The sequence below is a fragment of the Heteronotia binoei genome, chromosome 5, assembly GCF_032191835.1.
Source record: "Heteronotia binoei isolate CCM8104 ecotype False Entrance Well chromosome 5, APGP_CSIRO_Hbin_v1, whole genome shotgun sequence".
Taxonomy (NCBI): domain Eukaryota; kingdom Metazoa; phylum Chordata; class Lepidosauria; order Squamata; family Gekkonidae; genus Heteronotia; species Heteronotia binoei.
This window is the reverse complement of record NC_083227.1, coordinates 32,052,047-32,079,241: the sequence shown is the minus strand read 5'-3', so window position 1 is coordinate 32,079,241 and position 27,195 is coordinate 32,052,047. Positions and strand designations below refer to the sequence as shown.

Sequence of the window (27,195 nt, the reverse complement as noted above, 5' to 3'; positions counted from 1 at the left end):
GCTGATCACAGAATTGGAAGGGACCCTTCAGGGTCATCCAATTCAACCCCCTGCACAATGCAAGAAATTCACAAATACCTCCCCCCCCACACACATACATTCCCAGTGACCCCTGCTCCATGCCCAGAAGATGGCAAAAGAAACAAAAAACCCTTCCAGGATCCCTGGCCTGGAGAAAAATTGCTGTCTGACCCCAAAGTGGCGATCAGCATTTCCCTGGGCGTGTAAGAAATGGCCACGAGAACTACTGATGCAACCCTTCCTGCCCTCCTTCTCATGATCCGCCTAAGTTCACAGAATCAGCAGTCTGATTGGCAGGCTCAGAATAAGACAGCTTCCTGTGTCTATGTGCTTCATGCCAACAGTTTTTGCCATTATTTACACTGTATATTGTAATACATTTCAAGTCTTCAGAGACCCAATCTGGCTAAAGACTGGAATTTAAATCCAGTAACAAGAAAGAAACATGCATGTACACAGTGCAATGGTAGATCCTTTCCCTCCACTGCTGCTTCTCCAAACCACGCAGTTAATAAAACTTCCTGCCAATTCTCCCCTCTGACAGAGCCAGGGCTTTTTTTGCAGCAGGAGCTTCTTTGCATATTAGGCCACACCCCCTTGATGTAGCCAATACTCCAAGAGCTTACAGGCCTCTTCATACAGGGCCTACTGTATGCCTCCAGGAGGATTGGCTACATCAGGGGGGTGTAGCCTAATATGCAAAGGAGTTCCTGCTACAAAAAAAGCCCTGCATGGAGCCCTCTGAAATTTTGTTTCTGGAGATCAGAGGACCCCCTCCCTGGGAACAGCACAGCAGAAGTTTGCAGTTGAAGAGGAGAGGATCATCAGAAAGAGTTGCCCCATCTTAAGGAAACTTAAGCTCACTTTGATTTTCTTCAAGTGGCTGGATACAGCACAGTTGGCAGTTCAGCCTATGAGCTCAGAAAGCATTCTGCATAGGAGACGAGAAACCAAGCAGCGACAACTTTTGAGCAGAGCTGCATCAGCTCTTAAGAGGGAGTCCAGTTACCTTTCTGAAAATCTATGTCCTCTTCCAGGTCCCCCTGAGTCTTGATTTGCTCCAAGCTGGGTTCATCCATCCCACCTGCAGAGAGCAAAATAAAGCCATGGTAGGCAGTGAGCGAATGACAGCACGGTGAGGTTTCTGCAACCACAGGACTCAAATTCTGCAACTCAGTTGGGTGAACGCGCCAAGATAGGGGGCCCCACTGGGCACAAACGTGCCAATTCACTTGCGCCAACTCACAACATGTAACAACTGAGTCTTCAGTCAACTGGGTGTAACTTGAGTCTCCTCTTCTCTACCGAAGTCATAACAAATTTCATCAGCGTTCAATGACAGATCAATAAGACCCACCCATGGAGGTGGAAGAAGAACCTGATACCTGGCCAGAAGGGGTAGTTGGTGGCACTGCCTCTCAGAGCCTCAGCTGGGGGTCCGGGTGCCCGCTGGAAGGAAAGTGAATTTTTGGCCGATAAGCCCATGTTGTCTACCAGAGCCTGGAATGGACAGAAGGAAGCATGTTATCTCAACACCCACACCACCATTACTTCCCCCCCCCCAAATATTCTTCTAATAACATTTATAATTCAAGAATCAATATCTAGGCTGGGGACAGTGCTGGGATGGAAGATTCAAGCGCTATACCCCCTTGTAATATTTCCTTGGACCAGTAGGGGGCAGCAAAGTAATTGCAGAGCCAAGCTACCACAGAAATACCTGGAGCAGTGTCAGGTGAAAGAAAGGATATGATGGGCAATTTCTACTACAGCTCTTCCCTTCCTAGGGAGGTGGACAGGCAATGATAGCAATTCTGATGGCTGCCTCCCTTACTACAAGCCCCACCCCCAAAACAAAAGGGGAAGAAACCATTTCTCACCTCTCGGAAACCCAGCAGCTCTCCTGTAGCAGGGTTACGGTCAGCCTGAAGCGTCGAATGCACGGGGGTCACGTCCACCTCAAAAAGTGATTCAATGTCTTTTTCACGAGCCCAGAACCTGCCTCAAGAAAGCAGGAGGTGACACTGAGAGCCATTTTCCCCTCTGCCTTCTCCACAGCATCAAGAGAGTTCCCACCCCGCTTACAGAATCACGTCCATTTTTGCTCATTTCGGAAGCTGAGCTTTGGACTCATTGATCAGCATGACCAATATAACACACCTATCAAACTGTGATACTATATAACAAAATATAATAGGAAATATTTGTTCCCAATATTCCTTTCATTGCATTGAAAGGTTTCTTAGTCAGGGCCAGGGGGTCACTAATTTAGCTCCCTCCAATAAAGTTAGCTTACATCCACCTGGAAGAACAAAATAGGAGTCGATTGCACCTTTAAGACCAACTTAGTTTTATTCAGAACGTAAGCTTTCGTGTGCATGCACACTTCTTCAGACGAGGAATGAGGTACAGTAAGCAGAGCCACATATAGCTGGTGGGGTTTGGAATGCCAAGTGGTACAAAGTTAAAATCCAATAGCAGAATAGTAAAATTAACAAATTCAGAAAACCTTTGATCTGGGTTGCATTAGCGTGGGAAACCATAAAACAGTAACACGTCAGAATGTGAGAATGCCTGTTAATTATTCTATTGCTAATAAACCTGGATCAAAATGAGGGCATTTCTTTCCCAGAAGTTTTTCCTGTCCAACTATTTTACCTTTTAACATGTAACATAAGTATATACATCATTCTAGTTTGCCATTAGGAAAAAATACATTAAAATATAGTGGAAGATGCGTTTAGTACATGTAATGAGATGAACAGCCAATACCCCTTGTTTGAGTATGTCAATACAAAAGCATTATTCTGATACACTATCCTGAAAGAGAAATACATTGGAATGCTGTGGATATATCGCCATACTTGGTGAAAGTGGGTTTAGCATATGTAATGAAATAAAAAAACAAAACAACATCTCTGTTCAGTCCTGGGGAGGTATTTGTTCCAAGTTTCATAATAGTTTGTAATTCAGCAATTTCTCTTTCCATTCTGTTCTAGAAGTTCCTTTGCAGTAAAACAGCTACTTTGAGGTCACCCATTGAATGCTTTGGAAAGTTAAAGTGTTCCCCCACAGGTTTCTCAGTCCTGTAATTCCTGATGTCAGACTTGTGTCCATTTATCCTTTGGCGGAGGGTTCGTCCTGTTTGCCCTTTGTAGAGAACTGAAGGGTATTGTTGGCATTTAATGGCATATATAATGTTGGAATGCCAACACTGCCCTTCAGTTCTCTACAAAGGGCAAACAGGACGAACCTTCCGCCAAAGGATAAATGGACACAAGTCTGACATCAGGAATTACAGGACTGAGAAACCTGTGGGGGAACACTTTAACCTTCCAGAGCATTCAATGGGTGACCTCAAAGTAGCTGTTTTACTGCAAAGGAACTTCAAGAACAGAATCGAGAGAGAAAGTGCTGAATTACAAACTATTATGAAACTTGGAACAAACACCTCCCCAGGACTGAACAGAGATGTTGCTTTGTTTTATCATCTCATTACATATGCTAAACCCACTTTCACCAAGTATGGCGATATATCCACAGTATTCCAACATATTTCTCTTTTAGGATAGTGTATCAGAATAATGCTTTTGTATTGACACACTCAAACAAGGGATATTGGCTGTTCATCTTATTACATATACCTTTAAAGCCCTTTATGGCCTGGGACCTGCCTACCTTAGGGACCGTCTCTCCCCACATGTTCCCCAGAGAGTGCTGAGATCGGGGTCCCAAAACCTCCTTACAATCCCTGGGCCAAAGGAGGCCCGTCTGAAAGTGACCAGAGACAGGGCCTTCTCGATTGCAGCTCCCTGTTGGTGGAATCAGCTCCCGGAAGAGGTGAGGGCCCTGCGGAGCCTTGAACAGTTCCGCAGGGCCTGCAAAACAGTCCTCTTCCGGCTGGCATATAATTAATTGCTATCAGAATGCCTGAACACTCCAATCTATAACACCAGATTATTTCATACTGGAATATTGAAGAATTGATTTAAGGAAGGTTAGCATAGTACATATTGTAGTAAGTTTTATGTGTTTTTATGTATTTTATATATTGTATTGTATAATTATAATTATTAATCTATCATGAATGTATTTAAATGGATTCTGTTGGTTTTTATGTTGTAAGCCGCCCTGAGCCCACCTCGGTGGGGTAGGGCGGGATATAAATCGAATAAAATAAATAAATAAAATAAATAAATAAAAATACTAAACCCATCTCCACTATATTTTAATGTATTTTTTCCTAATGGCAAACTGGAATGATGTATATATATTTATGTTACATGTTAAAAGGTAAATTAGTTGGACAGGAAAAACTTCTGGGAAAGAAATGCCCTCATTTTGACCCAGGTTTATTAGCAATAGAATAATTAACAGGCATTCTCACATTCTGACATGTTACTGTTTTATGGTTTCCCACGCTAATGCAACCCAGATCAAAGGTTTTCTGAATTTGTTAATTTTACTATTCTGCTATTGGATTTTAACTTTGTACCACTTGGCATTCCAAACCCCACCAGCTATATGTGGCTCTGCTTACTGTACCTCATTCTTCGTCTGAAGAAGTGTGCATGCACACAAAAGCTTACGTTCTGAATAAAACTAAGCAGGTCTTAAAGGTGCAATTGACTCCTATTTTGTTCTACTACTTCAGACCAACACGGCTGCCTACTTGGATCTATCCATCTGGAAGAACAAGGGAGGAAGGAGAGATTCCAACAACATGTGAAACAACATGGCTGAGTGACATGTTACAAACAATGTTTCCTCTAAGCTTGCAGAGTCTTGTGAGCAAAAACTCTACTTTGTGAGCTTCTGGCATTAAAGTTGTGAGCTACTGCATAAATTATTATGCTCTGGGGTCATCCTTCCTGAGCTAAGACAAAAATGTATGAGCTGGAAGCAGAAAATCTGTGAGCTAGCTCACGCTAACGCAGCTTAGAGGAAACTCTAGTTACAAGATTTTAGCCTGGCCCAATATTCCTATCAAGGGCCAAGAACCATCTCACTGCATCGCCTCTCTGTTGCTTTGTTCCTGGTGCTGATTTGAAGATACTGCAATCTACCAGTCTCCACATACGTATGAGTATGCAGGAAGCTAGACTTTGTTATTTTATTTACACCGAATTGTATCACTCATGTTTAGGCCTGAACCACTTTTAAAATTTTCTTTCAATAAAGCCTGTTACTTTTCTTGGTGTTCTACTGCATGTGTGAGAATCCTACCCAGTCTCGGTCAGACAACCAGAAACAGATTTGCCCAGGGCCCCAGGTATGAGGACGGGGAATCAAAATCATCCTTGAGATGGCATGTGGAGTTGGGAACCCCGTGGCTTTCTGACACCCATCTTCTGTAGAACCTGTGGCTGTGTCACACCTTACCTGTGAGACCTCTCAAAGTGGTGAATGGGAAGCCAATCGGGGCTGCTGAGGAAACGCTGCTCCAGTTCAGACGCCAGCTCCTCGGCATAAGGGGGTAATCCGTGGGGCAGCTGCAGTAGTAAGCAGGAAAAGTGCAGGCCTCAGACATTAAATACTGAATGCAGAAGCAACTGACTGGATGCAGCCAATCACTGCCTGAAGCCTTCCTTCCGCCTTAACGGGCTCTTGCCCTGCCCTCATCAGATCTTGGAAGCCCAATCAGGGTCAGCCCTGGAAATTTAACCATCAGGAAAGTCCAGGGTTGCTATGCAGAGGCAGGCGATGGCAAACCACTTCTGTTTGTCTCTTGCCCTGAAAATCCTACAAGGCTCCTTAGACTGGATAAAAGCTTTAGCATTTGTTGAGCAGAGTGCTTGTATCCACCCCAGTACTTTCCACACCAAAAAGACCCAGCACTAGTTTTTCCCTCCTCCTGAGCCACCATGGCATTTTCAGATGCCACTACTACACTATAATAATAGCGAGTACTGAGGCACTTTGGACTGCAAGAAGATCCAGTCAGTCAGTCCTAAGGGAAATCAACCCAGACTGTTCCCTGGAAGGCCAGATGCTGAAGCTGAAGCTCAAATGCTTTGGCCACCAAATGAGAAGGGAGCACTCCCTGGAGAAGACCCTGATGCTGGGAAAGGCAGAAGGCAAAAGAAGAAGGGGACGCAAAAGATGAGATGGCTGGACAGCATTACTGATGTAACTAACACAAACTTGAGCAGACTTTGGAGGATGGTGGAAGACAAGAGGGCCTGGCATGACTTGGTCCATGGGGTCACAAAGAGTTAGACTTGAGGATGCAACTGAACAACAACAACAAACTGAGGCACTGCTTACAGGTTTTAAGGCAACTGACCCCCCCCCCATCACAAAAGATGCAAATGTTTTTTTGTTTGCTTGCTTGCTTTAATGTCTATTTTGAACGCCTTTGGCCACAGAATAGCAGTCAACACTGCATCACACTAAGAATTTTCTTTCTTTTTTTTCACCTCAGCTTTTCTCAAAGGAGCTCAGGGAGCCATAGAGGGTTCCTCCTCTCCCTCCCTCAGTTTATCCTCACAACAACCCTATAAGGCAAGCTAGGCTGGGGAGGGGGAGAGAGAGGGAGAACAACAGGTCCTATAGCTCTTTATGAATCTTGTCATGAAAACAGTAATTAAGAAGAAAGAATAGGCCCAAAATCAGGGGTGTCGAACTCATTTGTTATGAGGGCCAGATCTGACATATAAGAGACCTTGTTGGGCTGATCCATGTTGAGCCGGGCCATGTGTGTACCTATTTAAGATTAAGTAGCAGAGATATAAATTTTATAAAGAACACAAACAAACACAAATATATATTTTTTACAACTTAAAACATGCTTAAAATGTTAGCACTCATTGGTCTTAAGGATGCTTTCTTTGTATTCTCCCATGGGATCCAGGGAACTGGGCGAAGGAAGCTCTGGCTCTTTCCTTCCTTCCCCAGGGGACTGTGGAGGGAGCTTCCGTCAACAGAGGAAGAGATGTTTGCCTCAGTAGTTCTGCTGTGCAATTGAGAGAGCCTGGCAAAGCAAGCTATTCTTCCGCACTTCCTTCCCCAAGGGAGAAACTTCAGCCAATGGAGAAAATAGAAGTTTTGCTCTGTAGCTCCTGTGCAATTGAGCAAGCCTTGCAAAGCAAACTGTTATGCAGAAGGCAGCAAGAGAGAGGAAGAAGGAAAGCAGATGACAGCCAGTTGCTCAGGGGCCTGATAGGAGCCACAAATGGCATGTTCGACACCCCTGCCCTAAATCAACTATGGAGGCTCGTGGGAAAGTGAAGATTTGAACCCAGTTCCTTTCTGGTCCTAAGCCCAGCTCTCTAACCACTACACCTCACTGGCTTTTAGAGTTCCTTCAAATTAATTTCTGTGCAGCAGAGTGAGCTGTTACCTATTACTCTGGGGTGCTGTTCTCTTGTTTCTGGCTTGGAAAGGGGCTTGGAAAGGGGCAAGTTCTAGCTCTTACTGTGGTCAGTGGAAATCCATCTCCGTCGGGCTTCTCCTCTTGGGTGATGAGCTCAAACCGGCCAGCACATCCAACCTCCAGAATCGAGAGAGGAAGGTCCAGAGGCCCCCTGGGGGGCAGGGCTTAAAGGCAAAACAAGGGTGGTTCAAAATTCATCCTACCATCAGTGTCTGTTAAAAATCTTTGACTGTTGCATGGCGTGTGTACCAGACACTCCTTTCTTTGTGGGTGAGCGCCATGGGATTTGAACTCATTTCACTTAGAACTGAATGAATCCACTGGACTCAAGCCTCAGAACCAGAGCTAGATGTATGCACATTAAGTAAGCAGCAGTTAGAGTCTCAGATTGGGAAAGGCCTTTAAATTTAAAAAAACCCTCCTAAATCATTAAATTAATTCCCTTTCTTTTTGTTTCAAATGTTATACCCTAACCTTCTGCCCTCATTAGGACCACCAAGGCAGCTAACAGATTAAAAACATACATAAGTGAGATTCATCTTAGAAACCATAAAACACATCATTAAAACAATTAAAACACATCATTAAAACAATTAAAGTGAAATATGTCGATAAAAACAATTAAAACCTGGGTCAGGAAGGAGGGATCACTGAGAGAACATCAGATGAAACAAAGAAGTCATTATAGTTTAGATCCATGGCTTTAGCTTGTTTGCATCTGTTAAAACATTTCATTATATTCAGGGCTTTTTTGTAGCAGGAACTCCTTTGCATATTAGGCCACAGCTCCCAGATGTAGCCAATCCTCCTGGAGCTTACAGTAGGCTCTGTACTAAGAGCCCTGTAAACTCTTGGAAGATTGGCTACATCAGCGGCGTGTGGCCTAATATGCAAAGGAGTTGTATGCTTATATGCTGATTTGCTGTTCAACCTCTGCCTTATATGGATGGGCATTCCTCTTTAACAAATTTAGCCTGCACATGAAAGCTCACATCCTGAATAAAACTTCATTGGTCTAAAAGGTGCTATTGGACTCTAACTTTGTCACATTGCTTCATACCAACACAGCTACCCGCCTGGATCCATTTTATTCAGATATTTCACCTGCTTTTCCATCACTGCAGGATGTTCAAGTCATCCAGTTACGGTTGCCAACCCCCAATGGGGGCAGGGGATCCCCCGATTTGGAGGCCCTCCTCCTGCTTCAGAGTCATCGGAAAGCGGGGAGGGAAATGTCTGCAGGGCACTCTGTTATTCCCATAGGGTATAACGGATAATTGATCCGTGGGTATCTGGGGCTCTGCTGGAGCTGTATTTTGAGACACCAATTTTTCAGCATTGCATCCAGTGCCTCTCCCCAAAATACCCTCCAAGTTTCAACTGGACCGGAGGGGGGGCCAATTCTATGAGTCCCCAAAGAAGGCGCTCCTATCCTTCACTATTTCCAATGGAGGGAAGGCATTTTAAAGGTATGCAGTCCCTTTCAATGTGATGGCCAGAACTCCCTTTGGAGTGCAATCATGCTTGTCACACCCTTGCTCCTGGCTCCACCCCCAAAGTCTCCTGGCTCCACCCCAAAGTCTCCAGGTATTTATTGATTTGAACTAGGCAACCCTACATTCAAGGAATACACACTCCCATACGCATGTTTACAACGGTGGAGCTCCCTCCCCACGATACCCCTACAATTAATCAAAGCATGCCCAAGCCCCGTGAAACAACAGGCAGTCCCCCGTGGTGACCCGGCTCCTTCCCCGCTTCTCACCTATCCTCTCCTGCTCCATCTCAGCAGTTGCCACTCGAGCAGGGGCGGGGTTTCGCCTAGCCTCCCCTAACCCGGAAGCACTCCTTTCTACCCAGCAGAGTAAGGGCAACAGCTCCAGCAACGGGCAGAGGAAACAGAAGTTGGCGGAAGTCAGTGGCTTCTCCGGGCGGAAGTAGCCTCCAGTCCCTGCCTCTGAGGGGCGGAAGTGGAAGCTCTCCAAGTAAAAGAATCTTAGGAAAACAAAGCTTGAGTCCAGTGGCACACTTAGGACCAATAACGTTTTATTCATTCATTCATTTATTTATTAATAAACTTTCATGTGCGGGCACGGTTGTGAACGCTGATACCCAGAATAAAACCTTGTTGATCTTAAAAGTGCCACTGGACTCAAACTTGGTTCTGCTGCTTCAGACCTATCTGGATCTAAAGGAATCGGAGTAAGTGATGCAAAGGAAGGGGGAAGCCGAACATTTTTATCGTCTTCCGTGAAAGAAGGTGCAAACAGTGCGTGGTCCAATGGCAAGGTGTTATGTAAATTATAATGCGTTTTCCCCTCTCCCTGCCATTCTGCCTTTGCTGTAACCAAGCCAGGTGAGCAGCCGTGTTGGTTTGAAGCAATAGAACAAAGTAGGAGTCCAGCAGCACCTTTAAGACCAACCAAGTTTTATTCAGAATGTAAGCTTTCCTATGCATGCATAAGTTTACATGCTGAATAAAATGTGTTGGTCTTATTGGACTCCTACTTTGTTCTGTAACCAAGCCAACGAGTGGCCTTTTATTCAAATAAGAAACCGCCTGGCCTCTCAGGTGCACTTCGAACGCATTTTCCTCTTCTGCTGTTCGACCAATAAACGGCAATATGTAAAATCCCCATCCCCATCTTTTAAATTTTTTTTGTCTTCACTGCCTTCCAGACAAATGCGATCAGCCAATGGAAATCGCGTCGCGGGGCGGGTTATGCAAATGAGGAATGGTACCGCCTCCCCGATCGTGCGGAGAGCTTGTGGACGGAAGGAAGAGCGACGCATGCGCGAGAGAGGAGGCGAGAAAAAGAGAAGGACCCATTGGTGAGTGCAAAATATGATGAGGGATGCAAAGGTAGAGTTGGCATGCATGAGTCATGGTGCGTAATGAGACAAGCTCCCCAAACTTAGACGGAGGGGAAAGGAACAAGTTGGCATGAGTCCCACTGCATCATGGGTGACTGGGTCACTGGATTGGGCCTTGCCCTGGTGCATGGAAGATGGTGTGGCCTCAAAAAGATCTGTTTGTACTGTCATAGGAATTTCTAGTAAGCCTGGCTGGGTGAGGAGGTGCGTTTACAGGACAAAAGGGGTGGGTACCTTGCTGGGTTGACTGTGGCTCAGGTGTAGTGTAGCATTGATAGCCAAGCTTAGTTCTTTGACAAGCTTCTCTGGCTGTACGCTTCTTTAGATGCACAAATGGGTTTGCACACACATAAGATACATGTGATTCCAGAGTAATACTGTATCAGGATTATCAGAAGTCCTCTAGGATATAAATCCAATTATTTCTTCTTCTCCTTTTTGGGGGTGTGTGTGTCTGTTCTCTCTAGGGCTCTTTTAAAAAAAATGATATAAATGTCCTCTTTTGGGGTGGAAGGTTAGGAATATTCTTAGTAGCAGTTATCAGAGGTTCAGTAGTAGGAGAATTTAAAATGAGATTTGTCATAGTGATCACCAATACTCCCTGTAAGCTGTGGTGTCTTGTGAGCAAAAACTCTACTTTGTGAGCTACTGGCGTTAAAATTGTGAGCTACTGCATAAATTAGTTTGCTCTGGGGCCATTTTTCGTGGGCTAAGTAAAAAAAAATTTGAACTGGAGGCTAAAAAACTGTGAGCTAGCTCACACTAACTCAGTTCAGAGGGAACAGTGGTGATCCCTTGTTTGAAGTAGTCAGGAAATATGTCCTCTTTTTTTCTTTTCAAAACATGGTAACTCTAACTATTCTCATAAACGAGATAAGAATTCTCCTCAAATCAAAAGCCATCTAATGCAGAATTCTGTTTCGTACAAGAGATGGACCAAAAGGCTACAAGAGAAGCGTGAAAACCTTCCTTTCTTACTGCCCCTTACCAAGTGCATTCAGAGATGCACTGCCTCTGTAAATGGAAGATTCATTTTGCCATCCTGATTTAGCAGCCAGTGATGGACCTAAACCTCATGAACCTGTCTAATGGTGAGGGGTCTGGAGACCAAGTCCTAGGAGGAAAGGTTGAAGAAGCTGGGGATGTTTAGCCTGGAAAGGAGGCGGCTAAGAGGTGATATAATCACCATCTTCAAATACTTGAAGGTCTGTCATATAGAGGATGGTGTGGACTTGTTTTCTGTGGCCCCGGAAGGTAGGACCAGAACCAACGGGTTGAAATTAAATCAAAAGAGTTCCGGCTCAACATTAGGAAGAACTTCCTGACCGTTAGAGCGGTTCCTCAGTGGAACAGGCTTCCTCGAGAGGTGGTGGGCTCTTCTTCCTTGGATGTTTTTAAACAGAGGCTAGATGGCCATCTGACAGCAATGAAGATCCTGTGAATTTAGGGGGAGGTGTTTGTGAGTTTCCTGCATTGTTCAGGGGGTTGGGCTAGGTGACCCTAGAGATCCCTTCCAGCTCTAAGATTCTATTATTCTAATCACTTGTTAAAGCCGCCTAGGCTAGCGGTTATCATTATGTCCCGTTTCATGAAGTCCCACAAGATAATTATGCATCATGTAAATAAATATTTTATTTTGCCAGATCTGAATCTACTGCCTGTCAGCTTCATTGGGTGTCTCATGAAATATAATATCAGAAGAAAATGTTCTCCCTTGCTATTTTCTGCACACCACGCTCCGTCGTTGTTCTTCCCCCCCTCTAAACTGAAAAGCCCCCCTCCACGGTGCTCTAAAATCTGTTTCCTGCCAGGAAAACCCCCAACAACATTCAGTCTGCAGCGTTCCACTGCTCTTTTCTGTTTAAAGATGTTATAGGAATTCTTAGAAGGGTCAGTTGTGCATACCACAGCTTGAGGAAAATTGTGGAACAATTTGGAAAAGAGCCCCAGGGAAAGCTGCTAATAGAATAGTTTGATCCATTAAAAGATTGGCTTTATTTCCTGCTTGCCAGTGTTTACCAGAAGTTTATTATTGTAAGTTAGATCCTGTTACGTAATTTTTGTACTGCTTATTGTGTCATGTTAATACTTCTGCTCTGTTTCAGTTCTTTCTGGTGGATCCAGACTGCCACAATCAGGGCCGACATTCATTAGCCAGAGACTTGTAGGGGCCCAGAAAGATGTTTTGATTTCTTTAAAAATCAGAAGGGGTGAAATGAATTTTTAGTGTCAAAGAAAATATTTTAAATTTTTTTCTCACATCTGAGAAAAAAATGAAATTTTAGGGCTCACAAAAAATTGTTAAATCTTGCCTAAAACAGAAGAAAATGAAGTATTTAATATCAGACATAACTTTTAATATTGATATTATGATGAGAGGGGCCCATGTGGTGACATCATTCTTTATTATAGTGCTATCCTATTGTTATTACCACTGTTTAAGGTGGGCCTACAACTGATTATTGATATGCTGTGCCCTGTCCACTGGTGGTGCATTTTATTTATTGTTTTTACTGTTAATTTTAATTTGGTGTTTTAACTTTGATGTGTAGGTTTTTGTTGTTATTTTTATATGTTGTGATCCACCTTGAGCCCGTTTATGGGAAAAGGTGGAATATAAGCCTACTAAATAAAAATGAAATAAATAAAAAAAAATAAAAGTCCATAGGCCCATAAAAGTCATAATGTAGCTCTGGCTACAATCCTTGTGTGTGTGTGTGTGTACACACGCACATGCATTCATCTCTGGAAGTCACGGCGTTTTCTGGCAACCCCTACTGGGGCACTGAGGATACAGCCTGCCTCTGCCTCCTGCTTCTGGTATTCCTTGGAAGTCTCCCATCCAAGTACTTGCCAGGGTTAGTCCTGCATAGCTTCTGAGATCTGATGAGATCGGGCTTGCCTGGGTTATCGAGGTCAGCGTCGCCTGGTTATAAGCCTTACACATTGGTTATTGAATGTTCCATTTTGTCAATTGTACTGATCCTTTCTGTGTAATCTGCCTTGAGTACCTAAGAAAGGCAGGCTATAAATAATGTAAATAAATATTTTTTTTTAAAACGGGATCTTTTGATGCTAGAAGACATTTTTATATAGACATGTGGCAGCCCTGATAAATAGATATCAGTCTGCTGCTGGAGCGGCCAGGCCTCTTAATTGTCCTGGGCATCTTCCATACAAGGTGTGCCAGTTTCTCCTTCCTGAGCAAATGAGGCTTTTCCTGGCACAGCTGATGGATGCTTTCCCATGGTTTCTTCCAGAGAGTACCCTCTGCAGCCCACCATGATCGTCTTTCCGCCGGGTCTGACAGAGGAAGAGGAAGCTCTGCAGAAGAAATTTGCCAAACTCAAGAAAAAGGTCAGGTTCTGTCAGAACATCTGGAGGGGAGGGTGGGTAACACCTTAGCCAAAGGTGAGGTGGAAGATTGAAAGGGCAGAAGAAGCTGCTTTTTACTGAGCCAGGCCACGATCAAGCTTAGTGTTGTCCACTTTGATTGTCAACAGCTCTCCAGAATCTGAGAGAGAGGAAGATAGTTTTAGGAGGATAGTGCTGTTGGTCTGCAATAGAAGAGCTAGATTCAAGTCAAGTAGCATCTCCAGGACCTACAAGATTTCCGGGGTATAAGTTTTCAAGAATTAAAGCCTCCTGTGTCATATCTAATGAAGGGAGCTTTGTCTCTCAAAAGCTTGTATCCCAAAAATCCCAAGAGAAAGGTCTTTCCCAGGACCTGAGGTCCTTTACCTGGAGACACCAGGGATATGGAGCCACATCTACCCTCAGCCTATGAATCTGCCCAAAGCGAATGGCATCCCCTAGCGCAGTCTTCCTTGCAGCTCTTTAAAATCTCAGGCTGTGATTGGTTTCTTGCCCAAGGGAGGAGGAGGAGGAGAATGTCTATCAAATTGTAGCTGACTTAAGACAACCCCTCAAGAGGTTCCAAGGCAGATAGGGCAGAGGTGGTTTGCCATTGCCTGCCTCTGCATCATGACCCTGGTCTTCCTTTGTGTTCTTTCATCCAAATACTAATCAGTCCAGGACTGACCCTGCCTTTGTGTCACAACCCTGGACTTCCTTGGCATTTCCACTCTCAAGTACTAACAGGGCTGACTGTTGGCAGCCATGTTGGATCAGGCCAGTGGCCTATCCAGTCCAACACTCTGTGTCACACAGTGGCCAAAAAACCCAGGTGCCATCAGGAGGTCCATCAGTGGGGCCAGGATGCTAGAAGCCCTCCCACTGTTGCCTCTCCCAAGCACCAAGAATACAGAGCATCACTGCCCCAGACAGAGAGTTCCACCATTACTCACAGTGGCTAATAGCCACTGATGGACCTCTGCTCCATATGTTTATCTGCATCAGGCTTTCTTCGGTCATTCAAGTACTAACCAGGGCTGAGCCTGCTTAGCTTCCAAGCTCTGATGAGCCCAGGCAAATCTGGGCTACTCAAGCTGCTGCCCAGAACATGCACCTGGAAAATTACGTGTTTAGACCCAGAGAAGCATTTAACTGGAGATTCTGTCTGGAGCCTTCTGCATGCAGAAGCACAGATGGCTTCAAGAGGGAACTGGATAAACATATGGAGCAGAGGGCCATTGGTGGCTTATAGCCAAAGGGTATTAATGAAACTATTTGTCTGGGGCAGTGATACTCTGTATTCTTGGTGCTGGGGAAGGCAACAGTGTGAGGGCTTCTAGTGTCTTGGCCCCACTAGTAGACCTCCTGATGCACCTGGTTTCTTTGGCCACTGTGTGACACAGAGTGTTGGACTGGATGGGCCATTGGCCTGATCCAAAATGGCTTCTCTTATGAGGTTCTCTGGGGAAAGAAGGTGGTCTTAAAAAGAGAAGGGTGTTTAATAACCATTTTTCTTTCCACCCCAGAAAAAAGCCCTCATGGCCTTAAAGAAACAACAGAGCTCCACCAGTCAAGCCAGCCAGGGTGGAATTAAACGCTGTAAGTCGGAAATCCTTAAGAGACACGGGAAAGGGTTAAGCAGGACCCAGAGTGCCCACCCTTGGGTTCTCTCTCTTTTTGTTCCCAGCCATCTCAGATCAGCCGGTTGTGGACACGGCCACAGCAACGGAGCAGGCAAAGATGCTTGTGAAGACTGGGGCCATCAGTGCCATTAAAGCCGAGAACAAGAACTCGGGGTTCAAGCGCTCTCGCGCACTGGAAGGAAAGCTGAAGGTGAGCCAAGCTGACAAGGACCAGGGAGTGGTGAATGCGGTTGTTAGTCAACATGGGCTTAACCTCTGTGTTTATCTTTAGGATCCTGAAAAAGGGCCCGCCCCGACTTTCCAACCTTTTCAGCGGAGCATCTCAGCAGATGACGATTCTCAAGAGGTACTTGGGATTTGGGTTTCTTGATAAGGAAGCAAGCCCAAAAATCTATTCTGCATGCTGAAGGGGTAGCTCTTTGGCCTGGCCGGTCTCCTTGCTCGTCATTCAGATATTGTTAAAGCTACAGGGTATGTTGTCCACTTCTTTCCTAGAACTCTACCTGCTTTTTGTCACCTACCAATGTGCCTGTATGCATGGGTGCATGAGAGTACTGTTACTCCTGCTGTGTGGCCCTCTGCACTTTGAGATAAGTCAGCCCAAGTGCTCTAATGTATCCCTAGTGGGGAGATAAGCAACGTTCCCTCTAAACTGAGTTAGTGCACAATTTTTTAGCCTCCAGCTCACACATTTTTGTCTCAACTCAGGAAAAATGTCCCTAGAGCACGCTAATTTATGCAGTAACTCGCAACTCCACAGCTCCCAAGACTCCGCAGCTTAGAAGGAACACTGGAGATAAGAGTGGAAGAACTTGTGTGGTTCGACAGGGCCAAGTGAATTGTGGGATGCCAGTCAGCCAACAGAAAACAGAACTTCATGAGAGCAGCTCAGACCAAGATCCCAGAGTGTAGCCCAGGGAGGAGGTACTGAGGAAGCAAGAGGGAACATACAAAGCTGCCTTAGGCTGAGTCAGACGATTGGTCATCTAGTTCAAATGGTCTACGTGGAGTGGCAGCAGCTCTTCTGGGTCTCAGCAAGGCATTTTCCTAGAATCTGCCACCTGCACTCTTTTATCCAGTTTTGGTGTAGTGGTTAAGTGCACAGACTCTTATTTGGGAGAACTGGGTCTGATTCCCCACTCCTGCACTTGCAGTTGCTGGAATGGCCTTGGGTCAGCCATAGCTCTGGCAGATCTGTCCTTGAAAGGGCAGTTTCTATGAGAGCTCTCTCAGCCCTATCTACCTCATGGTGATTGTTGTGAGAGAGGAAGGTAAAGGAGGTTGTTAGCTACTCTGAGACTGAGAGTCAGAGTGAAGGGTGGGATATAAGTCCAATATCTTCTTTTTCTTCCTCTTTTATCTGGAGATGCATTGGTACGAACCTAGGCCTACAAAGCTGATGTTTTCCCACTGAGCTGTGGTCCTTCTGCAGATGATGTTCATCTATGCAGCTGCCTTCTGCTGAGTCCTGCCATGGGTCTACCAGGGTCAGCATTGTCTACTTTGACTGGCAGTGTCTCAGACTGAAGGTCTCTCACATCTCTTACCTGATGGTTTTTAACTAGAGATGCTGAGGATTGAACCTGGAGCCTTCTGGATGCAAAGCAGGAGCCGTACACTGAGACACGGCCCCTCCCCAACAATGGCAAACATTAGGGGAGGGACGGTGGCTCAGTGATAGAGCAGCTGCTTGGAATGCAGAAAGTTACAAGCTCAGTCTCCAGCATCTCCGAAGCACTAGGCAGTACGTAACGTGAAAGCCCTTTACTTGAGACCCTGGGGGGCCACTGCCAGTTTGAGTAGACAGTACTGATCTTGATGAACCAGTGGTCCAGTTCAGTACATGGCGGCTTCACGTGTGATGGTGTCTCCATTTTGAAACGCTTACCAGCTGTAGGGGAATGCCCCATGAGCTGCGTTGGCCAGTCCATCTTAGAATCCACAACATGACATGGTGCAGAATTTTGAAAAAGGCAAGAAAAGAAAGTACTAGATTCCATAAGATCTTGAGACGACAAGGGAGAACTAATGGTGTTGTGTCCATCACATGTCCTGACTTCAGCTCAGAGATTGCCGACTGATCGTTGCAGTGAAATCATTGGTGTTTTTGTTTGTTTTTAGTCTCGCCGTCCCCAGAGGAAGTCTCTATATGAAAGGTTAGTCTTGGACATATTTTCTGAATGTGAAGATAGATATTGCCAATCTGTTCCGCCAGGAGGAGGGTAGGCTTTCCTGATACAAGGCACACGTGTCAGGGGAAGCTCAGAGGATCTACCAGTTTGGTGCAGTGGTTAAGCGTGTGGACTCTTATCTGGGAGAACCGGGTTTGATTCCCCACTCCTCCACTTGCAGCTTCTCGAATGGGCTTGGGCCAGCCAGAGCTCTCTTATCTGGGAGAACCGGGTTTGATTCCCCACTCCTCCACTTGCAGCTGCTGGAATGGCCTTGGGTCAGCCATAGCTCTCACAGAGTTGTCCTTGAAAGGGCAGCTGCTCCAAGAGCTCTCTCAGCTCCACCTACCTCAGGGTGTCTGTTGTGGGGAGGGGAAGGGAAAGGAGTTTGTAATCCTCTATGAGACTCTTAATATAAATCCAGTTTCTTCCTCTTCTTCCCTACGTGTCGGGGCAAGGCTGCTCTGCTATGGAGGAAAGGGATCATGAGTTAAGGGGAAGAAGGAAAAAGATTGGTATTTGGAAGAGAGGAAGCACTGGGAGGAGGAGGAAAATTATTTTCAGCAGGTTAAATGATTTGTGCGGAGATCTAAGAATCATTGTTTGCACCGACTTTTGCAGGCCTGTTTTTTTGAGGTCTAGAGAACAGAGGTCTAGGACAGTCTGTAGAGGCACACAATAGGAAACCACCTCTGAGTGTCTCTTGCCTTGAAAACTCTGTGGGGTTGCTGTAAGTCAGCTGTGACTTGACGGCAAAAACAACAACAGAAAATATCAACTCTACAAACCTGTTGCATGGCTCTTCCTTTATCTAGTCTGGTGGTAGCCTCTGCTATCCTTAAGGTTTCTGTATAAGTGAGTGAGAAGAAGGAAGGGCAAGGTCTGTTGTGCATCTGAGGCTCGGATGTAGGTGCTGGGAGATGCTGACAGCTGTGGCAGTATTCGCAGTCGCAGCTGCCACCAATTTTGCCTATCCATCTCCCCAAACAATGGGGCATGCCACGCCCTTTGCCTTCCCATGCTTTGGAGGCTGACTGCGAAAACTGCAGCGCACCAAGCCCCTGAATGCTTTAGCAACAACAAAAGATGGTGAGATTTAAACCCCGCTCTTTCCATCTGCAACCATTGCCATCCCTGGCTATTGATACTTCCATGCTCTTTTCCCCAGCTTTGTGAGCTCCAGTGATCGGCTGCGGGATCCAGAGAAGGATCCAGAACCCAGCAGGGATCCAGACAAGGAGTCGGACCAGAGCGAAAACCTACGTGGTTACGAGTGGGATTACGACTGGGATCGCAGCCGGGACAGGAGCAGGGACCGGGAGAGAGACCGGGAGCGTGACAGAGACCGGGACCGGGAGAGAGATCGAGACCGGGAACGTGACCGGGAACGTGATCGTGACAGAGAGGGAGGCTACCGCTGTAAGGAGTTCCTTTTAGAAAGGGCCAGTGCAGGAGTCTTGGGGTATCTTAAAGAACAGCAGACTTAACTAAAGCATAAGCTTATGCAAGATTGAAACAACTTCATTGGAACCTCTGTGTGTGTGTTTATTTATTTAATTCAATTTTTAGCCTGCCCTTCCCGTAGAACAGGCTCAGGGTGGGTTACATCATAAAAACAAACAATTTAAAATATATAAAATCTAAAATTACAGAGAACAAAAGGTACTAAAATGGCAAATTCTGCCTCACAGACATGGCCTATTGTCCAGGTCCAGCAGATCTTATAGCGCTGGGATGGACTGAAGGGGGGAGGCCGATAACAGGTATCTTTGATTACTAGCTTCTCAGTGTGACCGGTAGGGGTTTAGCAAGAGCCTCAGTTTGGGTAGTGTCACTTAACTCACCCCTACTCTTCCCCCCCCTTAATTAAAAAAAAAAACTTTTTATAATAACATCTACATATGTGTAGATATCACAGATTACTGGGGAAGATTAACTCTCTACTTTTAAAATAACATTTTAGAATTATTACTGTTGTTGTTAGTTTAGATCCACAGAAACATCTATCCTAGTCCCTGCTGCTTGTGGAATTTTTGACCTACATGGGAGGACTACTCGTTGCTGTTATATATATTTGCTTACTTACTTTATTTTACAAGATTTATATCTCCACCTTCATGCCCTCATAAGGTTACCAAGCTGGCAAACATTAAAATGTGCATAATAAAAATCCCACCTTAAAAATCATTAAAACTAGAGTTTAAAATACCCATAAAAACAACAATGAGAACATTATGTTGTTGAAGGTTTTCATGGCCGGAGTCCAGTGGTGGTTGTAGATTTTTTTGGGCTGTGTGCCAAGACCACGTGCACACATCCCGGAAAATCTACAACAACAATTAGAACATTGAGCAGGAAAAGGGGGATTGCTTATTCCATGAACAAGATGTTTGCTTATTTATTTACTTATTTGATTGATTGCTATCCCGCCCCCCCCCCCCACCAAAGCAGGCTCAGGGTGGCTTACAGATCTGTAAAGCTTTCTATAAAACCAATTTAAAACAAATATAAACATAACACAATAAAATATTAGACAATACAGATGCTTAACAACAAACCCCTACCCTGAGGAGCTTACAGTCTAAAATTTGCCCCAGAGGAGGCAAACACCAGAAATGGGGGCGGGGGGGGGAGGAGAGATGGAAAGAAGAAATGGGAGAAGAACATGCCTTCCATTTAGTTAATGTGTTCAAGCATAGTTTCAGTGAGGGGAGAGGGCTCGAGGGGTTCTGCCCCAGTCTTCCTGGAAAAGGCAGGATTTGGGGAGGAATTTTCAGGACAGAGGCAGCATTGTGTAGGCATGTGGAGGGGAAGTTCAGGTTTAAGGTGTAGCAGGAGAGAAAAGACTGGCATTTGAAGGAGCTGAAGATATAGATGGTTGAGGGTGGTGGGGCTCAAAAAACAGAAATCATAGACCATTCGCTATTGAGTCAAGAGAGAGAGATACGGATGAGTGGAGGGCAAGCAGGGCTTATCCCACAATACAGTCTGGGGAAAAGGAAGGGGTGGCCCTTGGGGAAGCAGTTGCCCCTAGGGCGCGGTGATGAGCCAACAGCCTGGCAGAGTGTGCAGAGAGCAAAGACCCGGGGCTGGATCCTGTCAGCAGAACCAGAAGCCTGGCACTGATGCTGCAAGATTCTGACAGGAAAAGTTGAGTTTTTGCTTTTACTTTCAACCGTAGTTCTGAGCCACATTTCCCCACCCAGGTTCGGATTCTTTTCCAGACCGTTGGACTCCACGCAAAGGAAATACGGTGTACGTCTCTGGGGCAGACATGAACCAGAACATGCTGCGCACGGCCTTCTCCACTTTTGGGAACATTATTGACCTCTCCATGGACAACCCTCGCAAGTGAGTCAGGGGTGGGGCTGGGTAAGTTCATGACATTGCTGGACCTGGTTCTCTTTGGAGACCCTCGTTCAGTTGCCCCACCCATGGTGACCCAAGAAAGGGCCTTCTCAGTTATGGCACCAAAACTTTGGAACTCCCTCCTCAGGGAGGGAGATTGGTCTGTCTTCCTCTCATCAACATCTTCCACCAGCAGGTGAAGATGTTTTTTGTTTCATTTGGCATACCCCTCATAATTGTCAGTGGCTCTCCTCCCAGGTTTTACTGTTGTATATTCAGGACTTTTTTTTGTAGCAGGAATCTTTGCATATTAGGCCACACACCCCTGAATATGGTTGCTAGGAAACAAAGCCTTTCCTCTATTGCCCTGTTTGTTGGCCTGCAGGGGAACTAGTCCATCCTGTGATACAGGAAGCCTTTATGTTATAATACTTATTGGCATGTATTATTTTATGCAACAAGAATACAAAGCGCGTAAGAAAGCCTTCCCTGATAACTGTCTTATAATTAACATTACATCAAATCTACGGTCTTCTTATGATGTAGCCAGTCCTCCTGGAGCTTACAGTAGGCTCTGTATGAAGAGCCCTGTAAGACTACATCAGGGGTGTGTGGCCTAATATGCAAAGGAGTTCCTGCTACAAAAAAAAGGCCTGTGTATATGTATGGGTTTCTATCAAGTTATATTATAATTTTTAGTCATTTTTTAAAAAATTTCTTCAAATGTTTTAATGCTTTTACATTCACTACCTTGTGGGCCCTGCTCAGATGGAAAGGGGGCATAAGATGTTTAAAATAAATAAATAATAATTAGTAATTAATACATAAAAACCAGACATAAAGGTGCCCAATTCAGATTGGGACTGCACTTGCAAGTGAGAGGGGGTAAGTCTTCCCACACTCTTTCCGCAATGGAGACCAATGCAGCTTACATTGTTCTCTCCTCCATTGTATCCTCCCAACAACTCTGTGAGGGAGGTTAGGCTGAGAGTGTGTGACTGGCCCAAGTCTTTTGGATACTCGTCCACAGGGGTGGAATTCTAGCAGGAGCTCCTTTGCATATTAGGCCACGCACCCCTGATGTAGTCAATCCTCAGAGAGCTTACAAAAAAGAGCCCTGAAAGCTCTTGGAGGATTGGCTACATCAGAGGAGTGTGGCCTATCTGCAAAAGAACTCCTGCTAGAATTCCACCCCTGCTCATCCAGCACTCTTAACCACTACTCCACAGTGGTACTGAACCTTTAACTGATCTGAGGTTGCAGATGCTGGGACTGGCCTGTCAAGTAGATAGTACGGGGCTGAATGGGAAAATGGGCCCAAATTGCTATAAGATGGCTTCATATGGAGATTGTTCTTGTTTTGGGAAGGGACCATATCTGTGGGGGTAGCCCCCAAAAACTGCAAGCAGAAGGTCCCACAGTCAGTCCCTAGTTTCTCCAGTTGCGAGGATCACAAGTGTGTGTGTGTATGGGGGGGGGGTGTTTCTCTGCCTGAGAGCTACCACCAATCAGAGCAGGCAGCGCTGGGTTAGAGGACCAATCCTGGTCTGACTCAGTATGAGCCAGCTTTGTGCCTTCTTTAGAGGCGCTGGGACCACTCCAGGCACAAACTTCTATCCCTCTCTGTTTTCCCAGCTGTGCGTTCGTCACTTATGAGAAGATTGAGTCTGCGGATGAGGCCATCGCCAAGGTGCTGCTTTTTGGTTTTCCTCTCTTGGGCCAGAGTTGTGGATCTGAGAAAAATGAGGGGGTGGCCTTGGGAAAGATAACCTTCAGCTGCTGTTGGGAAGCAGATGCCCCTGGGATGTGATGATGAGCTAGAACGGCCTGGCAAATGGTACACAGAGCCAAGGCCTGGTGCTGGATCCTGTCAGCAGAACCAGAATCCTGGCACAGATGCTGGTCTTTGGGGAGCTGTGTTAGAACAGCAGTAGTCTTATCAAATTTGATTTTTTCAGATGCCACAAGACCCTACTTTTAGTGGACTGTCTGGGCCATTGAGCCATTTCATAAGAACATAAGAGAAGCCATGTTGGATCAGGCCAATGACCCACCCAGTCCAACACTGTCACACATTGGGCAAAAAAACAGATGCTATTTTTGTCTGAGGGATTTATTTACCTCATTTTTGTTCATTTATATCCCCCTCCCTGCCCAGTATAAGAGCCCCATGGCGCAGAGTGGTAAAGCTGCAGTACTGCAGTCGGAGCCCTCTACTCATGACCTGAGTTTGATCCCAGCGGAAGCTGGTTCAGGTAGCCGACTCCAGGTTGACTCAGCCTTCCTTCCTTCTGAGGTTGGTCAAATGAGGACCCAGCTTGCTGGGGGGAAAGTGTAGAGGACTGGGGAAGGCAATGGCAAAACACCCCGTAAAAAGTCTGCCATGAAAACGTTGTGAAAGCAATGTCACCCCAGAGTCAGAAATGACTGGTGCTTGCACAGGGGACCTTTCCTTTTTCCCTGCCCAGTGGGGACCCAAAGCATATTACAGTGTTGGTACCTGTGGCGGAACCGGCCCGATTCTGCCTTCAGACCCGGTCCCGTCAGCTCCCTATTGAGTCGCCAACTCCTGGAGGGAGCTATTTCTCCTCCTGCCCCTTGGGCGCGCTGCCACCACCTGCTCAGTCCCGGGGTTCAGATTGAGAGGAACAGGACTCCCAATCCCCCTCTCCAGCTGTGAGGCCAGGCCTCCAGGTCCTCTGCCACCCTGCACTTGGGTTTCACAGAGATCTCAGCACTTCTTTGGGGCACCCCTGGAGGATTGGCACCTTATCCAACTGCATGCCTTCCCCCCTTCACCTGGGGCCCCCTTCTTAACACAGCGTGGTCTAAAGCGGTCTGGGGATCTATGTGGTACAGAGATTGACTGCCAGCATTTAAACAGTAAAAATATATTTATTTAAAAAGAGAAAAAGATAGGAAAAGAAAAACAAAACAAAAACAGTTGCATTTAAAAAGTTAGCACAGCACAGCACACGCACAGCAAACAGCCTGACAAACAAAATGTGTTATAAACGCGTCCTGCTGGCCCTGATCTAAACTTGCCCTGTCTTGTGAATTACTTACTTAGTCTGCCTGCCTGGGCCCTCCCAGGCAGGAGCCTCCATGCTCACCACATGCTCGCTCGAGCCCCAGTTCAAATCCCTTCTCTTCCTGCTAACACACATGCCAAGAACAAAAGCACTTCCTGCCTCTCTAGGAGATTTTCCCCCTAGCGTTGTTGGTTTGGCTCTGGAAGGGAGGGGGGGAGTGAGGGGAAGGCTACAAAGCCTGCTGAGGGATTTACTGACCCCTGCCAAATGAAACACCACCACTGACTAAAATGGCGTTTCTCCACAGTACCCTTTCCTCTACTTTACCCAGCATCCCCATGAGGTAGGTTAGGCCCAGGTTATTCCATGAGCTTCTGTGGCCAGGGTCTCCTAGATCCTAGTCTAATGCCCTAATTTGTACACCCTACAGCTTAATGATGCCGTGGTAGAAGACGTGCAGCTGAAGGTCAGCGTTGCTCGCAAACAGCCCATGTTGGACGTAGCCACTGGCAAATCACTCTGGGGGTCAATGGGTAAGTGGGTAGAGTGTCTGTTGGAGAAGGGTGTAGGCTGAGTGTGGGGACATCAAGACCTGGTGGGGAAGGGGGTCTGGATACAGTAATTGGCAAGCTCCAACCTCCTGTGCTTTGTGCTGTGGATTCAGTGGGTGAGGGTTTATAGAATCATAGAGTTGGAAGGGATCTCCAGGGTCATCTAGTCTAACTCCCTGCACAATGCAGGAAACTCAAAATACATCCACCTAAATTCATAGGATCCTCATTGCTGTCAGATGGCATCTAGGTTCTGCAGAACGGGTGAGAGACAGAAGAAGGGCAGCATCCAGGAACGGGGAGAGTGGCTTAGCAGCTAATTTGGGGTCAGGAAGCAGTTTTTCTCCAGGCCAGTTTTGCAAGGGATCCTGGAAGTTTTTGCCATCTTCTGGGCATGGAGCAGGGGTCACTGGGGGTGTGGAAGGGAGGTATTTGTGAATTTCCTGCACTGTGCAAGGGGTTGGACTATGACCCTGGAGGTCCCTTCCAACTCTATGATTTTATGAACGAGCACTTTTTTTAGAACAGCTAGATTCAAGTCCAGCAATACCTTAGAGATCAACAAGATTTTGGGGGTATGAGATTTTGGGAATCTGAGAAAAGGAGCTTTGACTCTTGAAAACTTAGACCCTGGTGAGCCAGTTGACTTCATCAGTCTTTGAAGGGTGTTACTTTTAGGATGGGACTTCATATGTAATTTTTCCTTTCTGGATATGTGCCTTGATCCGTATTGTTCAGGGGTGGCCAATGGTAGCTCTGTTTTTTGCCTACAATTTTCATCAGCCCCAGCCATTATTGGCCATGCTGGCTGAGGCTGATGGGAGTTGTAGGCAAAAAACGTCTGGAGAGCTGCCATTGGCCACCTCTAGTATAGTTGAAGTGATTTTTTCTCCCCAGTTTGCCTGTGGAATGCATACAGCCATGTTTCTACAGGCACTGCTGACTTGGCAATGGCAACCCACCTCTGAATATCTCTTGCCCTGAAAAACCCCACGATGGGTCACTGTAAAGTCCATTTCAGGGCCAGATTAACAATTAGACCAAGTAGGCACTGCCCTATGGGCCCCCATGCCTTTAGAGGCCCCAGGCCAGCTCTTCTCCTGGTTTTCCCTCTGCTTGCAGCCCTCCCAGCCTGCATGCACAGCCAGCAACTGAGCTGCTCTTTGCCCGGCTTGCCTGGTGCAGCTGCTGCTGGCGTTGTCGCCAAGTTTGCCTCTTTCTCCCCTGCAGCTTAGTAAAAGGGGCTTTTAAGAAGGTGCCTGCAGGCTGCAGCAGGGGCCGTGGGTGGCGGGGTGGGTGCTCAGACTCTGAGATGATTTGAGAGCGAGACCCCAAGATTTTGACTGCCTAGGGGCCTCCACAGGGTTTAATTCGGCACTGGCCCACTTGACAGCAGAAGAAGAAGTGAAAGGCCAATCTAGATCAGAGGCTGGAAGACCCTTGGTCTCTGATGCATTTTCAGTGGCTAAATGGTAGTCAGTAGGGGACTGTGCTTGGCTCAGGGGAGTCTGGAGGGGAAAATAACTGTCCCCCCCACCCCAGCCTGCTTTCCTCAGCCTGTCCTAGAGTTGCTGTTTGCCCTACTGCAAGAAACACACAGGCACCAAAGAGACTAAAATCAATTTATATTTAAGAATATTCCACTGCCTCAGTGGGTTTTGGGCCCCAGCTCTCAATTGGTAGTGGCCTGGAAGATAGCAGCGTTACTGGTTTTTCCCACCATCTTATGTTACATTTGTTATTGCTTGTTTTTACTGGTTTTTAAAATCTGTATTAAAGTATGTTTTATGTCTACGCTGTACACCGCTCTGAGGCCAGCTTCACTGGGGGAGGGCAGTTGAAAAAATCCAAATAAAAAAATCCTTACATGGCAGAACTGGTTTGATAAAATTTGGAATCAGTTTGTAACGTGGAAGATTTCAGTGGTTGTAGATTATGCTCATTTTTGCTCTAAGAAGTCTTATGATCGGTTCGTAGCCATTTAGGCTCCAGTGCTGGAATTTATGTCAAACCATAACCTTCCGTCTAATCATACATACCACTTCTGGTTGCGTTTTTAATTTCTTTTTTTCTTACTATCACAAGGTCCTTATTTATCGCCTCCAAGTGCAAGAATTATTAGTAGTTATTTATTTATTTATTTATTTATTTATTTATTTATTTATTTATTTATTTATTTATTTATTTATTTATTATTATTATTATCATCATCATCATCATTATCATTATTATCATTAATTTTTCTTCTTAAAAAGTTTATGTTTTTACTATTTTGGGAGTTTTATTAAATTTATTCATGCAGTTTTAAGGTGGTAATTCACTTTGCTTGGATATAGAAATACCCTCTTTGCAGTGGGATTTCCCTCACTGAAATATTGTCTTTCAATTGTATGTTAATCTCTCTTTAAGATCACATCTGTTTAACTTTAGTATAAATATTATTACTTCTTTTGTTCTTGATAGTGTATGAGGATATTTTTATTTGTTTATAATCTGTATTTATAAATATAATTTTAATTTAAAAAATCCAAATAAATAAATAGGCATTACCAGTTCCCCAGGGTTCACATACTTTACCATCCTAAGGGGGCACAGCTGGTGAGGGAGAGCTGGGTCTCTTGCTGGGTTCACTGATGTCCTCCTCCCCATTTCAGCTGTGATGAACAGTTCCAAGGGGTCCCATCGTGACAAGCGGTCCCAGGTGGTCTACGGTGAAGATGTCTTCTGAAGCTTGCCAGGCGATCTCTGCTGGAGGCAAGAGAGGGGGTTTTGTTTGTTTTTGTCATGTCTAGTTGAGGTGTTCCAATAAAAAAAATGTTTTCTATA

The 27,195-nt window shown here is 45.6% G+C and overlaps 2 protein-coding genes across 2 annotated transcripts in view; one reads left to right on the top strand and one right to left on the bottom strand.

Moving 5' to 3' along the window:
* The window catches only part of SKIC2 (SKI2 subunit of superkiller complex), a 46,067-nt gene extending 36,797 nt beyond the window's left edge, over window positions 1-9,270 (bottom strand). Inside the window, exons 1-6 of the mRNA XM_060238159.1 lie at window positions 9,162-9,270; window positions 7,439-7,560; window positions 5,404-5,513; window positions 1,902-2,019; window positions 1,407-1,521; window positions 1,031-1,105 (exon numbers count right to left, since the gene is read on the bottom strand). Of these exons, the coding sequence (XP_060094142.1) occupies window positions 1,031-1,105; window positions 1,407-1,521; window positions 1,902-2,019; window positions 5,404-5,513; window positions 7,439-7,560; window positions 9,162-9,180 (559 nt within the window). The 5' untranslated portion in view covers window positions 9,181-9,270. The remainder of the gene's footprint in view (window positions 1-1,030; window positions 1,106-1,406; window positions 1,522-1,901; window positions 2,020-5,403; window positions 5,514-7,438; window positions 7,561-9,161) is intronic.
* Window positions 9,271-10,083: 813 nt separating this feature from the next.
* On the top strand, window positions 10,084-27,195 carry NELFE (negative elongation factor complex member E). The gene is made up of 11 exons (XM_060238161.1): window positions 10,084-10,228; window positions 13,531-13,627; window positions 15,151-15,223; window positions 15,312-15,457; window positions 15,539-15,613; window positions 17,389-17,423; window positions 18,607-18,857; window positions 20,645-20,789; window positions 22,422-22,476; window positions 24,249-24,351; window positions 27,024-27,195. Exons 2-11 carry the CDS (start codon window positions 13,553-13,555, stop codon window positions 27,095-27,097), a joined length of 1,032 nt encoding a protein of 343 aa, XP_060094144.1. The 5' UTR covers window positions 10,084-10,228; window positions 13,531-13,552; the 3' UTR covers window positions 27,098-27,195.